Source organism: Pleurodeles waltl, chromosome 4_1, assembly GCF_031143425.1.
Source record: "Pleurodeles waltl isolate 20211129_DDA chromosome 4_1, aPleWal1.hap1.20221129, whole genome shotgun sequence".
Lineage (NCBI taxonomy): Eukaryota > Metazoa > Chordata > Amphibia > Caudata > Salamandridae > Pleurodeles > Pleurodeles waltl.
This window is the reverse complement of record NC_090442.1, coordinates 143060636-143077531: the sequence shown is the minus strand read 5'-3', so window position 1 is coordinate 143077531 and position 16896 is coordinate 143060636. Positions and strand designations below refer to the sequence as shown.

General features: G+C 44.9%; 1 protein-coding gene across 1 annotated transcript in view; it reads left to right on the top strand.

The window, feature by feature from the left end:
* SYN3 (synapsin III) overlaps nucleotides 1-16896 on the top strand; it is a 941464-nt gene that overhangs the window by 133626 nt on the left and 790942 nt on the right. The window contains exon 2 of the mRNA XM_069227930.1: nucleotides 15787-16255. Within this exon, the coding sequence (XP_069084031.1) occupies nucleotides 15933-16255 (323 nt within the window). The 5' untranslated portion in view covers nucleotides 15787-15932. The remainder of the gene's footprint in view (nucleotides 1-15786; nucleotides 16256-16896) is intronic.

Here is a 16896-nt window from a genome sequence, read left to right as displayed (position 1 = left end):
AATGTTTGTAACGTTTTTGGCAGCGGCACTATGGCTAGCTGGGCTGAGCCCCTCACAGAGACGTGCCGTCATCTGGCAGTTCATTGGCTCCTTTGCAGCACTTTATTACTTTATCAACCATATAATGGCCAGGTCACGGGCGGGGAGTATAACGCGTCCTGACAGGCCTCACGGCGGGCTTTCCAGACGACATGGCCTCCGAGGGCTCATCGGAGATGGCATTTGAAAGGGCGCTGGTGCGGCCCGTCCGCTGCGTCCGGCCACCGGCAGATGCCGCGCAGCGCGCGCCCTGACGCGTCTCCCGTACCGTGCCTTCCTCGCGCAGATGCGCGGCCCGCCCACGCGCGAGCACGCAATCACGCACACAGAGCGCAGACGTCGATCCGTATTGACGCCCACGTGCATCAACACGTGCATCAACACGGGCAGCGTCGCTCTCCGAAGCAGACCTTTATTCCTTTCAGTTCCAGCCAGAAATGACCACCTGACACTATTGCCAATAAAGATTTATTGCTATACATTCTGCCTTAGCAACCTAACTAATAACACACTATAGCAGCAGAGAGTGAAGGAGTAATGGGATGTCACACACAGATGAAACCACAAGATCCCATTGTGGTGCGCGACCGCTGCTATTGAGCAGTAAAAGTGCATCGAGATTGTAGCTGTAGGGAGTTGTGGAGTAGAGAGGGGGGCCGGGTATTGGCAGAGGTCCTGCCTCACAAAGCGAGTAGTTCAGGAAATGCTGTGATTGGGCCACAGAAGTAGAATTTCTAACGAGGAGTATGAATGACTTGTCCAAGTTTTCCTGATGATCCCCTTAGGTAGGGTTGCTACACATGACTTCTTGCGGAATGATTAACAGCAAGTTTTCACTAGCCACAGGGGAGTGGCTTTGTGAACAGGCCCTCCCTGACACTGTGCACCAGGTAAGTTTGATTGCCTAGGTAGATGGATGGTTATGGCTGAAGTCTGTGAGGACTGGAATATTCTGCTGTGAACTGGTGATCGGGAAGCAGCGCGCCTGAAAGGCATAAAGCCTTCAAGAGAGGGCACGCAATACCTCCTCCAGGATGATTGGCCCAGCCTAGGAGGCATGCTCCAAGGACTGCGGAAGCTCCCACATGGCCCACAAGAACTAGGTAGATCCTAAACCACTAGCGGGTACGTTCATGTGCTGCCTTGGACCACCATCATTGCAGGGGTGGGATGTGGCATGTGACGTGCCATTGTAGAGTCCACATGGAGAAGAGTAAACCATCAATTATGTTGGGGCTCTACAGAAGGAAAACCAGCCCTGATGATGGTTCTGGAAATAGCACAGTCTCATACGTATTACAGAGAGAGCGCTGGTCAGGAAAGTGGCAATCTGCTGACAAAGGACCAGGAAAGTACTCAATATGAATCATAGCAGCAATTACTGCTCATTTTGAGTCTGCCAAGGCACTCACACTCTGTTTACATTTGAGGCAATTAGGACAATGATAAGTAAAGATGGTCTATTCATTACTCTATTGCTCTATAGTTACATGTCAGAAGTATCTTACACAGATTTATTGTCTAAGATACATACTGTATCCTAAATATTCTTCACAAAAAATATTGTGCCATTGGGTGTAAGTTTTTTATAATTAACTCCAGTAGAGCTATAGTTTTGTAGCCGATATTTAAGACACAATATTTATGTCAGACGGTATTCTGGCAAGAACATTCTGGGTCCAAACCTAGTCCTATTCGTCTGGAAAGCAAAGAAGAATATTATGAACAGGCATATAATGAAGTTTGCAGTGTACGTGATGAACGTAAAAGGTATTCACAGCAAAATATTGCATAGTAGATACTTTTGCCAAAAGGGCAGTATTTTTGGTGCATCTTTAAGACACTCTATGTGCACACATATTTCTACTTTGTGAACAAAAAGAAGCTAAAAGTCTAACAACATGTTATCAGGAAAACATTTCAGCAAATAAATGTACGAGGGTGATTACTGAATAGCACAGTGTCTTACTAGTCAAGCACTGGCTAAGCATGAAACACACATAAAAACAACAGCTGAAGTGGCCTGAACTAAAAGCTCACGCACACTCTTTCTCTTAATTTTAGTTTTTCGAACAATTCATTACATGACGCTTTTAATTCAGCTACAGCTGCTGGTGGCCACACCAAAAACCTATCTGGCTTTTAAGTGTTAAAACAGCTAAATGGGCAGTATGATGAGTGTTGATAAGAAATGTGGTTGACATATTTTGGTGTCACATTACGGGTAGGTTGAGGAAATCTAAGCAAGAGCAGCAGCAGCAAGAAGCGGAAATCATGAGAATATCATTCTGAATATCTGGTGGAGCGTTGCTATATAATAAGCATCAACATTTTGGGAAATGGGCAGTTATTCCCGGTTGTAGCCCTCTTACTTACTAAACTGATTGGCTAGCACCATTAGAACGCTTCTTTGCATGTTTTAATTTCTAGATCGGGACTTTTGCTCTCCCTGCCTACTCTCTGAGTAAGGTTCTCAATTCCAATTGGTCTTTGCTATATCCATAAGTATTATTTTTGTTATTATTATTAGATATTTATATAGGTATAAGGTATTCACATGGTTTGGTGTCTTATAATTTGAAAATGTCAATAATTGTGTATGCCGGAAGAAGATCTCTGACATTGGGCCTACCAAGGAGATGTTTCCTCACAGCCAAGGGACATAGCAGTAAGGATGGGTGATAAATTCCACTCCACAGGCAGAATTGGTGGAATTTTGGCCACTCACCCTGAGTCCTAGCCAAATTCCACCAACCGCTGCGTGACAGATTTATTTCTTGGGTGCGGCTCACCAATGGTAAGTTGGAAAGAGCGAGAGAGATTTGGAGTCTCCTAGTGCAATTTTCGGTCGCTAGGAGGGCACCTGGCAAGATTTCCCCAACGTGGGCAGTCACGACCATTCGCAGTCAGAAAGCTGCCATTCAAGTAGAAAATCTACTTGAGCGGCAGCAAAATCAGCTTGAGAAGCAGCGCCCTCTGGCATGCAACGTGGTGCAGTTTGCGCTGATCATTGCAAGCAGTGTGACTTGCCTTTTTCTGCCCATTTGTGGAACTCTGCAGAATGTCATGGAGTTTGCTGAGTAGTGAAACTCTGTGAGTTCCCCTCACCCATACAAAGCAGCACTCGCTCATCGTATTTCTTTAATTTTTCAGGTTATTGATTTTATGACTTCAAAGATATTCTATGTATTAAGTTACTAGATATTATCTTTTTTATATCATGAAATCATTTGCCTCAATAACAACAAAAGGCTTCCTATGACTAACAGTTTGGTGTGACAACTTCTGCACAGACCATTCCCTCACATAGATAACCAGGACGCTGAGTCAAAATTAGAAGTGTCAGGCAAAATAAGGTGAACCACTGGGGGGCTTGAAAAGAGTGCTAATAACCTAAGGGGCTGTGCAGCTGTTTTTCAATATTCATGACTGTGGATCAGTGGTGCAAAGGGTCTTTTTCAAGGTGGATATTGGGTATGAGAGTTGATGAGACACATTCCACAGCATGTCTGATGCCACCAAGGTAAGTACCTCTTCTTTTTCCTAAAATGCATCCCTCACCCACCTCCTAATATCACTGATACTTTTAAAAAATAACTGCATAATCCTTCATGACAAAGCTTAATTTGAGCTGGTAGTTGTAGATGGGGTCCACCGGCATTCTCTTTTTTGGACTGACACTTATTTTTCCTCAACAAAGTTTAATACAGAAAAAGACAGAGAAAAACAGAAAAAGGGTGGGAAGAAAGACGAAGAGAGGCACAGGAAAAACAGTGACAGAGAAAGCTGAGTTGAAAACGAACTACTAACAATGGAATGAAGGGGCACGGAGAGTCTGATGGTCAGTTAAAGTAGCATGAGGTTGGATCAAGACTATATAACTCTTTTAGTCGGCAATATAATCTAGTGCCAGGCTTCTGAATAAAACGTTGGCCCGAACGCTTATTGTTTATAAATTAAGCAGTGCTTTATAACAGTGTTCTATCGAAGGAAACTCTACTGTCTTCCTCTCTAGCATAGTAGCTTTTTTGAAAAAGGTGCACCATAATGACCACTGTTGCACTGTTTTTCAACTATAGTCATATGCAGTGATGGGGTGGTGTTTGAAGGGTGGAATGACCAATAGAAGATAATGCTGATAAGAGTTGAGAACTCTAAAAGTAGAGTTAGATAAGGTAGCAAAGTCCTGGGGAGAGTCAGTGCTTAATTTGTAAAAATAGAAGTGCCAGGGCCCTCGTCAGGAGGCCACTGCAGCTTGCACCACCCATTGCACCTACCAGCACTGCCAATAACGCTACCCACACAAGTACTAACCATGACACTCCTACAAGTGTGACCATTCAGACTATTCCAGGCTGCCTAAAACTATAAGAATGGCTTGGGCAGCTGGTGCTAGTCATTGTTAATATATAAAAAGTTATTACACAACCATTTTTGGGCTTATACCAAAATTAGACAGACACAATGTAGGGACCGTAATTAGTGCCAGTGCCAACAATGAAGTGCAGGTGCTGAGCACCGGAAAACACTGGCTCAAATTAATCACTGGGGAGAGCCGAAATAGGGGCCTGCCTTGGCCCCAAGAGCCAAAATACGAGCCGGGACATTGAAATAAATGTCATATAAGTAGCTTAGCAGTTTATTTCTCCAACGTTTGGATGCACTTAACAGTGTAGACTATAGTGCTACATTCAGTGCAATTTATTAAAATGAGTACATTCTAAAGACCGCAAATTCTACAAGGAACACAACTCTCCCAAAAAAATGCATGCCCTGATGACGTTGCCAGGAGTGGGTTAAGAAACAACTCAGTGTGTGATGTGCACTACATATTGTTATTATATATGGAGCAAACATGTTTTTAAGCTGTGTGCATACATTTTTTTTTTTTGCATAGTTAATACTCTCAATTCGCAATTTAGCAGTCAGGGAAAGCGAGACAGAGACAAAATCATATACCCAGTCAGTGGGTAAGCCACGATTTTAGGCAGTGATTATCAGTCACATAATCTTCAGTTCAGCCACTGGAAAATATCCACTTCTTGCTCACGTTTTACATAAAACTATCAACAACGTGTGCTTAGTTGCCTCTCAGTAGCTGATACAGATGAATTACAAAACACGTGTAACATATGGTACATCTCTTTTATAGTGAAGTCTTTCTAGATGCAAGTTAAGTAAACCTCTTATGCGTCAGTGTCCATGGCAGGCATAAGGAGCATAAAGATTGTGGACATTTTGGCATAAAAAGCAATCCAGTAAACTATGCAAAATAAAAGTACATTTGTGATGCCTTCTGTTATGCAAAGTTATGTTTAAGACAGAGCACTATATAAATTATCATCAGTGGCTTTCCTTGATGTATTAAACTGTTTCAGGAAAACCCAGTTGCTGTTTCACATCTCCAGTTGAGGCTGTGGGACCTGAAAGTGTCCCAGTAGGTACTTGCTTCTGGTCTGTGGATGAAGTCTCCCTAGAAGGTATTCTATGGTGTTGGTATTTCTAAAGCGTAAACCCAGCCTGGGGGCCATGGACTGCTGTACATCTCAATCAGAAGCAATACGCACCATCATATGGAAAGGGAGACTTTGGACACCAGTGAGGTAGAGAGGGAGTGGATGAGGCATTGAGGCAGCTGGAGGGTCCTCACTGGAGGTGCTTCTTGAAGAGGTGGTCCTTTACCTACGTTATGAACTCCATCAGTGATGATTAAATTAGCCTGATGTGTGGACCTTCCAGATCCTCTGTCCACGAAGGAAGAAGGCCCGGCCCTTGTTTTCTTTTGCTGAACTTATTTTTTTAACAAAAAAGGTGGTTAGTTTTTTGGCCAGATGTGCTCTGATTCTTGCTGCTTTGTGTTTGATGCAGCCGGTTTTTAAGTTATATGTGTTTCGAGGTACAGTCAGTGTCACTCCTTTAATGAGGGAGTGACAGGGCTATATTTTTTCAGCCCTATTAGGGGGGGTGTACCTGAAAAAAGGCTTGGCTTGGTTATGTACTACAATGTATCCTCACTTTGTCTTCTGGGCTCAAGCCTCTCATTGGTGACTGGAAGAGAAATCTCAGATACAGACTATGCAGGACATATGAGGCCGGGTTTGGAAGTGACTTGAGCTAAGGGGCTACGTTACAAGGCAGGAGGTGGAATGGTCTAATTCAATATGTCCAATCTAATAATCCGCCACCTCTGGGGATTGAAAAGGGCAAAAAGCAGGCTTCGGGATAGGGCTGACTTGTGGACAGTCCCTACTGCTCTGAAAAAGCCCTAAACTTTTCCCACAATTTTTCACTTTTTCCTGACAAAGGGATCTATTCACAAGACATTTTTGGCTGTAAACATAAGTGTATGGCCCAAAATGCCTTATTTTCACATGCCAAGAATTCACAAAGGGATTCCGGGAGGAAGCAGAGAAATCGCAGTAGTAAATCCCACTCAGAGGATGGAAAGTGGGCACTGGATGTTTGGAAACGACCCCAGCATGTAGAGTTGTGGACATTCCCAAACTTTGATCCACTCCCTTTCCATCCTGGAAGTGGGCGGAGATTTACTGTAGCCCGTAACTCACCTACCTGCATGGGGAGGGAAGTGGATCACTCCAAATTTATTGGAGGTGTTAGGGGGGAGGTCTCTCCACATGGAAAAATGGTTTGCACACAGAGAAAAAAGTGTATGTTTGCAGAGGGGACACATTGCCCCCCTTGTACTATTTCCTATACTCATAAATGCCTTTGCAATTTGCCCCAGTGTTTTTAGAATTTCTTGATTTTTTTGCCCTTCACAAAGGTTACAAGATAAGTTTCACCAGGGCCTGACTGGCTACTGGGTGTTTCGGTGGGCTGGCAGGGTGGCGCCTGGTTTCACTGTCATGGGTTGGGACCTGCTGGCCACATTTCCACTTGCAGCTCTCCAATATAAACGACGAAAAAACACAGGTTTTAAAGCCTGCTTAAGCATACTCTTAAATCCTTTGTTTTTGCATATTCTGTTTAGAAGAGCTGCAAGTAGGAATGTGGCTGGCAGGTCCCCAGCAACAAAACCGGCCCCCAGCCTGCTAGCCCAAATGCCAGGTGCCCTGGAGGCCAGTCTAGCCCTGATTTTCACCCCACAGCAAGATAATTTTCAATGTACGCAGCCAATCTGAAAAATATGTTTTGATTCTTCCTTTTTTCTTCCTTTTCTAAGTTTACCTCCTGTGAATCCTTTTCTATGCACAATAGCAAATGTTTGTAGGATTTTTCTCTGTCAGTTTAACTGGTGCAGAGTTTTTCTACACACATTAGCATTGTACTGGAAATAGAAAAATAGCACTTCTCTATTAAGTACACCTTAGGTAGGACAATTTTGTAAGTCTTTAATAAGAATATGCGAAAAATAAATTGTCACATAGGTTACATTTTCACACAGAAGTGGAATAAATGAATAATTGTGCACTCTTCATAAAGTTGCAAAGATTTCCATAGACCTTTGCGACAGTTAGACTTTCCATCTTCATATTTGTATGCGTCAGAACCCTTTTCAGAGGGCCACAAGTGTGCAGGGGTTACTGGGCCCAACCGTGGGGGTTGAGGCCTTTTACCCCTGCTGCCCTGAGGTCCGACCAATTATGGATCCTCATCAATAATTGGGGGGGGGGGCAGTATGAATACAGGTCAGTGAGCACAATTCATAACTCAAAGAGCACACTGCTGTGCCAAAAAATCAATGTCTAGTCTAATACTTATTTTTATAAGAAGAAGTATTTTCTTTCAAACTCAACACATTCAAAGCAATGTTATGTCATTATAAACAATAACATATTTCCCATTGAGGTAGGGGCTCTAGTGTTTTGCTAGCAAATCCTGCTCTTTGTAATGTGGTAGGTGTTATTCCCTATTCACTGGTGGTTGCATCCAAGGAATGCTCACCAGTAGGCCTTAACTCGAGAGTCCATGCATACTCTTTGTAAAATAGTTGAAAGTGCCTTGACACCATAGCAAGCTCAGCAGCGAGCTCCCCCGGGGTCCGATAAGCCTGTAAATAGTCTTACCTGCTCCACGGGCCCTCACACTACTCTGTTCCTGTGCAGGTAGTTGGCTGCATACTGCTCTGTCCTGAGCATACACAGCCAGCTCCAGCTGGTGCTCTGGTGCTCCTCCTGCACAATAAGTCTTGTGCTTCCCACACAGGGGGAAGGGCGATTAGATTCCTGTGGTCCTAGCTGGGATCTCGGTGATACAGTGATGCAAACATGATGTCTTCCCAAGTTTCACGGAGGACAGCCCCAGCTCAGTCCTCATTGTTCCTAGTGACCCACAGGTCACTGCTCAGGTTTCTAGGGTGATGGCCTGATGCTTGCAACCACTCAGGCCTGATGCTTGCAATCCATCAGCAGCTCCTCATGGTATGGGGTTGCTGCAAAACTAATGGCCAAGGTGATTGCCCTCACCACATGACAGTCTGTACCACAGCTGTGCTTCCTGGATACTGGGTCACCGCTAGGTTCTATGCAGAGTTTAGCCCTTCTGATATGGCAATGACCTTCGTGGCGGCCCCTCCTGGCATACAGGGTCACCACCACAGGTACCACATGACTTCACTTGTCCTGCACAGCACTTCACTCATAGCTATCTGCATGGCTGCCCCCCTCCTGACATAAGGGGGTCACCAACTGTTATCTACACACAGCAATGATCCAATCAGCTAGGCAGACGTCTTCTCACACTTTGCACCAGGAGTCCACTGGGTTCCCCACTGGACCTCACTCCCTCCAGCGCTGTCCTCTTTCTCACAGGGCACACTGCTCTTGGCAAGCAGGCGGCACTAGCGCTCTAGACTCCAGAGCAGGAGGTCTTGGTTTCCCTGGGTGATATCCCCTCACCTTGGGATGTGTCCAGGCCATCTGTGTGTGATCTATTACTGAATCATAAGCACCCTTTGAAGTGCACAGGGGGAGTTTTTCCATTGTGCCCCACCCAGCTCACAGCAATACACAAATCTGTCTGGGGGATTCTCCTACTTTTCATGTCGTCATGTAGGCCTGAGCTTTACAAAATGGAAACCAGGGGCCTCCATGTAATGTTCCATCACAGGCACACTTGCACTCAGTGTATGGTCATAGCGCATACACTTTTCCAGAACTGTTACCTCCATGCCTTGTGCCATCACATACATACCCATTCTTGCTGTGTGCACTGCTCGGTACTGTAGCCTATATGTATTGTGCCATGGTGCACTATTTGCAAACATAAGCACTGCCAGGTCACACTTTCATCATGTGCACTCTGCACAACACTTCACCCTTCATGTAATGTAGTTCTCACAAGCACAAATACACCCAGCACATGCTTCCACTGCCCACATACTGCACAGCACTACATCTCTTATGTAATGTATCCCTAGTATGTATCCCTGTACTGAACAGCACTGCTCTATTACTGTACTTTCCAAAGGCATGCATACATCCATCACAGATAAAGGGGCAGGGAGTGCCTGGCGGTGGATTAAAGAGGCTTGAAGTGGAATCAAGCAGTGCTTGAAATGGAAAAATAGAATCAATCAATCAGTATATTTACAAAGCGCACTTGTCTTGATTCCAGTTCTTTAAATGGACCGGTACTGTCTGGTACTGAGCACCAGCACTTTTTTATTTTAAGAGAGAGAGTACCTGCACTTTTCAAGAAAAACCTAGTAATTTTCATTGGAGAGTACCGGCACTTCTCAGAAACAAGCAACACTTGACCCCACCGCCAAGAACCACGCACCCCGACACAGCCGCTAGTGCAGGTACTCTCGCTCTTAAAATAAAAAAGTGCTGGTGCTCAGTACCAGACAGTACCGGCCCATTTAAAGAACTGGAATCAAGACAATGCAGCCTTGGGGTTCTGCATGCCGGCCTATGGTACCGCCGGCTACGGGATTCTGAACAAAACTTGGGGCTCCAGCACTTAATCTTTTACAATTTAAGCACTGATCAAAGGTAGAAAAATCTGAACAAATGATTTTTCTGGTGGCCTTTATTTGACGTCACTAGTGCTTAATTTGTGCTTGTTGTTTCCGGTGCTGAGCACCGGCACTTATTCTTCTGCCCCAAGCATTTGCTGCGAGCAAAAGACACATATGGGAAAGACGGAGGAAAAGAAAAATGAAAAAGCGGCACAATGGGAGAAAGCAGAAAGCTGCAAGAATGAGCTGAAGGGGCAGACAGTGACTGTAAATGGATTAAAGAGGCTCAAGATGGTTTCAGGATTACGCTGCCTCAATATTCCTTGTTCCCACATTTAATTGCAGCAGCCAGGTGTTTAAGAGGAGGGCTTTGAGCACTGGCACGTTTTTACTTACAAATTAAGCACTGGACGTCACGTGTCTGTGTGCCCTTGAACCCACTGAGCAGGCATGTGTCTGGCATCACAACAGCGCCTCGAAACCCTAACGGGTACATAGCGCGCTTTATAAATCTTTTGATTGATTGATTGATTGATTGGATAACTCTGAACCCCGGCAACAATGATATCTCGCAGGGCACAAGCACCCTGGCACGTTTTACATCTATGAGCACCAAGGAATCGCGACACACTCTGTACTTGTGCGACAATTACTCATTAATATCGCACGGAGCACCATGAGCTTACGCCCGTTCCTGCACAGAACATCAGCTATATCATCAAAGGTGCAGCCACCCTCACGTCTTCCGTACCTGTGCTCACCAGTGTCTCCCCAGGGGCAGAGATGCTAATATGTTCTGTTCTTGTATACTAGGTAATTGAGGTATCTGCATTCGCTCTGCCCGCTGCGCACCACTGATCTCACCCCAGGGCTGTGGGGCACCTCACAGAGTCCATCCATCATCACTTTATATAGGTCATGTTTTTCTTAAAGACAGCATTTTTGAACATTTACAAAAATAAACAATTGTAATATAGAAAAGTCTATGTTGTGCTGCCATCCAGTGGCAGACGGTGTGTACTACACTGTATGACAACGACCACTGACACTGAGCAAATCTACTACGCGTGGGAACAACGGAGTTCGAAAAGGCCATATTTTCATAAGTGCAAAGTTCTGAAATCTAGTCTAGTGTTCTCTAGTAAGTCCTTTAAACTGTGTGTGTGTGTGCTCATGCTTGCAACTTATATATTCAATTGTGTAGTGTACTGCTGGACACATTCTAGTGTTTATCACACAGCCACTCCCATCCAACATGGGCGCCACCGGTTACTTGTAATAACAATGCCCGGCGAGTCAGTGTTATCCTTTACTAGAGACCACGACACAACACAGTGTGCGCAATTTTATGTGTATGTGTGTGCACGTGTGTATCTGTTTGCCCGTATGGTAGCTGATATAGTGCTGCTAAACCCAGTAGTTGGTAAGAGAGCGCTGCTGACATGTTTGGCAGAGAAAAACATTATTTGAACTGAGCTGAGGCATTGCATGATTTTGAACTGCATGTTCACACAGAAAACTAGAATGAGAATAAACGCATTATAGTGAGGATGTCGATGCAAGTTGTGAGGGATAAATGCAGAGGGATGCGCGTTGAAAACGATGGAGGTAGAATTAACAATATCTGGTACAGGTTTGCAGTACATCAGGTGCTAGTGTCGAGCAGGTAAAGAGAGGGCAGTGGCAGCTTCTGGTGTGCTAATGAGGGAATATTAAGGTCTGGTCAGTGTTCATTTACCAAAACATCTGCACTGGGGTATGTATGAGTATGTCCAGGTGTATGTGTGCAACTGCTGCCCTCTGCTGTTTAGTGTTTGTATAACACACGACTGCCACTCGTGGCATGCTAACGCCATTGCCATCTTTTGTGGCAGCTGCAGGCCAGAATCTGCAGGTGGGTGTCTGGAGGGTGAGCTTTTTGCAAGAGTTGAATGTGGTGCATGAGAGCCGAAGATGTGATCTGGTCACGTTGCAGTGAGTTTGTCACATCGGCTGAGTGTGTATATGTGTATGAGAGGAGGTTGTAGGACTGCAAAGTGGGTTGGAGAGGTGATTAGGTGTGTGCATTGCTTTAAGTGGGACGAAAAAGGAGGAGTCTCTAAAAGAGGCATCAGACTCTCAGAATGTAAAATTTGAGCTCTTTGCATTGAAAGGACGTCGCATGGATGGTACATGGGGCTTCCCAAACTGTTATCCATGGATTTCGACTCAAAGCCCCAAAACTAGCAACGGTAGACAGGGCTAAGCCCCATTCAATACCACCTCCTGGAGGCAGGAGCTAAGAAGGAGAAATGTGTTTATTTCTCCTAACTTTTCACACATTGCATGTGTGCTAGGCAGCCTTTTGATGGGCCTGCACTTTGGGAAGAGCATTATATAGCAGCACTATATTTAAGTAGATATAGCTCTGCAATGCTTCACCCTCTAGTGGAATGCAGCTCAGCAACTTTGCATGACTTTTTAAAAATGTGCCTCTCAGTGCCTTCCTATAACCTGCAGGCATTAGGTAGCGTGATGACAGGCAGCGCTATTCAAAAGTAGAAACCCCCCTTTGGTCAATGAACAGTACCTAGAGCTAGGATTGTCACAAAGCTGGGTGCCCTGCAAGTCTCTAAGCACAATACTTGCCTCAATCACAACTGTCCCACATTCCATGAACTCTAAGTGGTCAGTTCTAGCTCAACCTGCCATTACAGCTTTATACTATCACCTCCACTACTGTGGTTAGGGCTTCGCCATTTTCAGCAACAGATACTCAACTAGGCTGATCTTGGTTAGGCTAGGGGTTCCTAGCATCAGTCAGTCTAAAACAAGGACATTTTATTGTATGAATAAGTTAGCCTGGGCTGTGTGTGTTGGTGTGTGTCTTCATGCAAACAATCACGTGCATCTGAGTCTGTGTTCATGCAAGTATTTGCATGCATGTGTCTTGCATATGTGAATGTGACTATTGTTTGTGCCATACCTGAAGTTGCACTGGTTAAATATTTGTGCTGCTGGTTGTGTGTGTGGTGAGTATCTATATGTGTGCACTTATTCAAGTCTATGGTCATGCAAGTGTAAGCGAGTGTTTGTGTACATGTTAGCCTGCAGGTGTTAGCGTGGTGTGTGTGTGTGTATGCACACACATGTGCTTATTGGGTGTGTTAATGTGTATGCATTTGTGTACTCGTGTTTGTGTGTACATCAGTATCTGCTTGGGTGGATTTTTGTGTGTTTGTCTTGATCTTTGTTTATATGGAAGGCATGGCGCCCCCCGGCAGTCTGGGAGCCTAGGCCTTTTCTCTCCAGCCCGGGATGGAGAGAGCACAGTGCCCATGTGTATTTGGCCGGCCCGAGCCAGCCGGCCAAATACAAATGCGCTCTGAGGGGAGTGCACAGTGCACCCCCCTCATCCCTGTCATCCCCTATGGCCCCTCCCATTTAACAACGAAAGGATAATAAACATAGTTTATTATCCTTTCCTTGTTAAAGATTTGCAGCGGCTGCTGCTGGCGGAGGGAGGTGACGCTCCTCCACCATAGTGGAGGAGCCGCTGCTGCAATAATGTCTCCAGCGCTAATTCACTTAAAAGAAACGCATTATCCCTGGCTGCATTATAGCATTTTTTTAAATGAACTTTAGCCACATTGCAAAGCATGTAGGCTCCTGTAAGGCATGGCTACAAAACATTACCAAAGCCAATAGCTCCCATAGGTAAGACCTGTTGACTTAGCCAATGCTTGTTTTTGTTAGTTGTTTAGCTTATTAAAGTTATTCAATCAGCTGAATTCAGGCCAAAATTCAGATACTGAGCTTCATTTATATACATTTATACCTTCTCATGAGAACCGAACAGTAAAAGCTTGCATTTATCAAATGATATGTAGAAAAATCTCCTTTAGGTGACACCTTTCTTTTTAGAGTGTATGTCAAACTGTCACAAACATGAATACAGTTAAACAGTGGAACGCGTAATTACAAGAGTGTTATGACTTTAATCGATTCTTTATATCAAGGTTATAAACAAGGGCCCGATTCACAAAGGTAAACTTAAATCAAAAGTCTAAGTTTACACCAAAAGTCTAAGTTTAGACCTAAAGTCGAACTTTAATCATAGTGAAGTAAGACCTTTGGTCTAAGTTTAGACTTTTGGTCTAAGTTTAGACCAAAAGTCTAACCTTAGACTAAAAGTCTCACTTTACTACAAGTAAAGTTAGACTTTTGGTGTAAGTTTAGACTTTTGGTGTAAACTTAGACTTTTGGTCTAAGTTTACTTTTGTGAATCGGGCCCTTGTTTTTTTTTCTCTATATTGCGTTGAACTCATATGCTGTTGAATACAGGATTAGCTGTTAGATTGACGTTCACCTCTCTGTGGTGCTGGCACGGTCTCTCATACCTCATGTGGGTGGGCCCGGTTAGGGCCAGACTAAGGGAAAAGTAGTCCTTAAAAAACAAAGGGGCCGATTTAAGAGCGTCTTTCGCCACTTTAGCGCCGCCTTAGTGTCATTTGTTTGATGCTAAGGTGGCCTTTTCCCCGCGCCATTTTTACAAAGTGGTGCAATGCATGTATTGCGCCACTTTGTAACCCTTTGCGCCACATTATGACTGCGCCAGGCATAATGTATGGAAGGGGGACCAAAAAAACGGCGCAAAGAAATCTAAAAGATTTCTTTGCGCCATATTTTTCGGCATTTTTAATGCCTGCTCAGAGCAGGGGCTAAAAGGGGGCACACCATTGGTTACAATGGACCCCTATGTACTATTCAGGGTTAGCGTCAAAATGTTCTTGCTAACTCTGAACAGTACATCAATAGCGTCACTAATTTGGTGCTTTTGCCCCCTACCGTGCGCCATGGTGCGCCATATTCAAATACAACGCACACATGGTGGTGTTAGGGGGGCACTAAGGGGCGCAAGAAAAGTTGAGCTGCACTGGATGCAGCACCAGTTTTCTTAAATCTGCCCCAAAATGATAATGCCAGCACCAAAAATGAGCCTTCCAAGCCCACCAAATAAGCCAGAGCCTCTATTTTAGTTTCTGAAGTCAAATCTCGCCAAACACCCCAAAGAATACTTATAAAGTGGGGTGAACAATTCATTTTCCAGTGCAATTGTCAAATATATTGGCTAATATTCCACAAGAACGGCAGGTAGTTCTGAAAAGAAGCACAGAAACCGCTGTAATAGTTCCTAATGTGGCACAGTACGCAGAGCATCTTTCTCCACAGCAGCACACCATGCATGTGCCTGTTACAGCATTGTGCGCTGCCCCGTCAAGGCTTGCTTTAGGACAGGGAAGGTTGAGAACCTCATAGCCCGGCGAGCCCTCAATACATGTCACCACCCTTCATGCACCAATAGATTTCCTTGTATCTGATAGGGCCAGACAGGCACAGAGACATTGCCACCTGTGGATTCTCTCTCATTCCACTGACAGTGTTGTGTTGTATATTACACCTGCCTGTGTGTTACCACGACAGACCCTCCCTCACACCTGCTGCCCCTTGGTACCCCTTCCTCTGTGTAGCAATGCACAATCCCACGTTGCTTGCTAAATATCCCCTTTCCCTACGTGTAATTTATTCTCTCTACTTTAGTACCACAGAAAAAGTTTTCATAATAATGTTGTAAATTGTGGTAAGGAGACGTGTGTGCTTTCTGTTGGTGCTCCTTGTTGGGTGGCGTCTGCTCTGGCCTCCCCTGGAGAGGACCTGACATGCTCTTCCTGATGAGTGCTTGTCTACAGGTCGCTGCCCCATCCTTGATGGTAGAAGAACAACAACGTTAAATGTCAATTGGAACTGATCATAATATAGTCCCTCATCTCTTTCTGTGTCCACAGGTTTGCGGAGCACATAAGTTCCTGCCTTTGGAGCCTTTGATGAGGAAGTACATGCTCCACAGATTTTGAAGCTACGCAATACTGCATACCTCAACGTGCCTCAGCGAACAATACCTTCACCTTGTGCAGTCACAGACATCGCAGCTATGAATTTCCTCCGGAGGCGCCTTTCAGACAGCAGTTTCGTTGCCAACTTGCCCAATGGCTACATGATGGACCTGCAGCGCCCAGACAATTCCACCAGCTCTCCAGCTTCCCCGGCAACGGACCGGAAGCAGCAGCCAGCTCTGTCCTCCTCCAACTCCTCAGCCTCCTCCTCCACCAGCAGCATCTTCAGCTCCATCTCCAATGCCATGAAGCAGACCACGCAGGCCGCCACGGGACTGGTGGAGCCATCTGCAAGCCCAGGGCCCCCTGTGGTCCACAAGCCCAAAATTCTCCTGGTGATTGATGATCCACACACCGACTGGTAAGGAATCAAAGTCAGATTAGTTGCAGCAGGCTAGGCGCTGACACTAGACATATGTATAAGTGCGGGTCCACAGTGAAACTCAAACACTTAAATTACTCTTATTAGTTGTAAGAAATCAGTTTATTGGTTGGGGGAAGCCCTACTCAGGCAAAACTACAATCTTTCTCAGGGTTAACCACAAAAGTCATTATATTAACCTGTGCTTAACTCTCTGGTAGCATGGCACAAAGCAGTCAGGCTTAACTTAGAAGCAAAGTTTAAAGTGTTTATGCAGCACACAAACAGAAATAAAGTGAAAACACAGCACAAGAAAATTCCTAAAACAATTTAGAAAAACAGGACACGTTTTAATAAATAAAAAGAGACCAAAACAACAAAAATCCATCCAGTAGAACTGGGGAAATGCAGTTTTGAAGTTTTAGGCAGGCACAGCGCCTAAAAGCACAAAGCGCCACTCACAGTCATCTGATCATGCTACACTCGGGTAAAGTGACAAATCAAATTCAGGCTGAACACAATGGAGGCGGGCCAGATACTGGGACCTATGGCAGCAGGGAAAGGAGATGATGTGCTTCCCAAGCAGAGATTACTGTGTTTTCCTACTGTCACTCAGAACTGGGTTTATCCCTGAGTGGCAG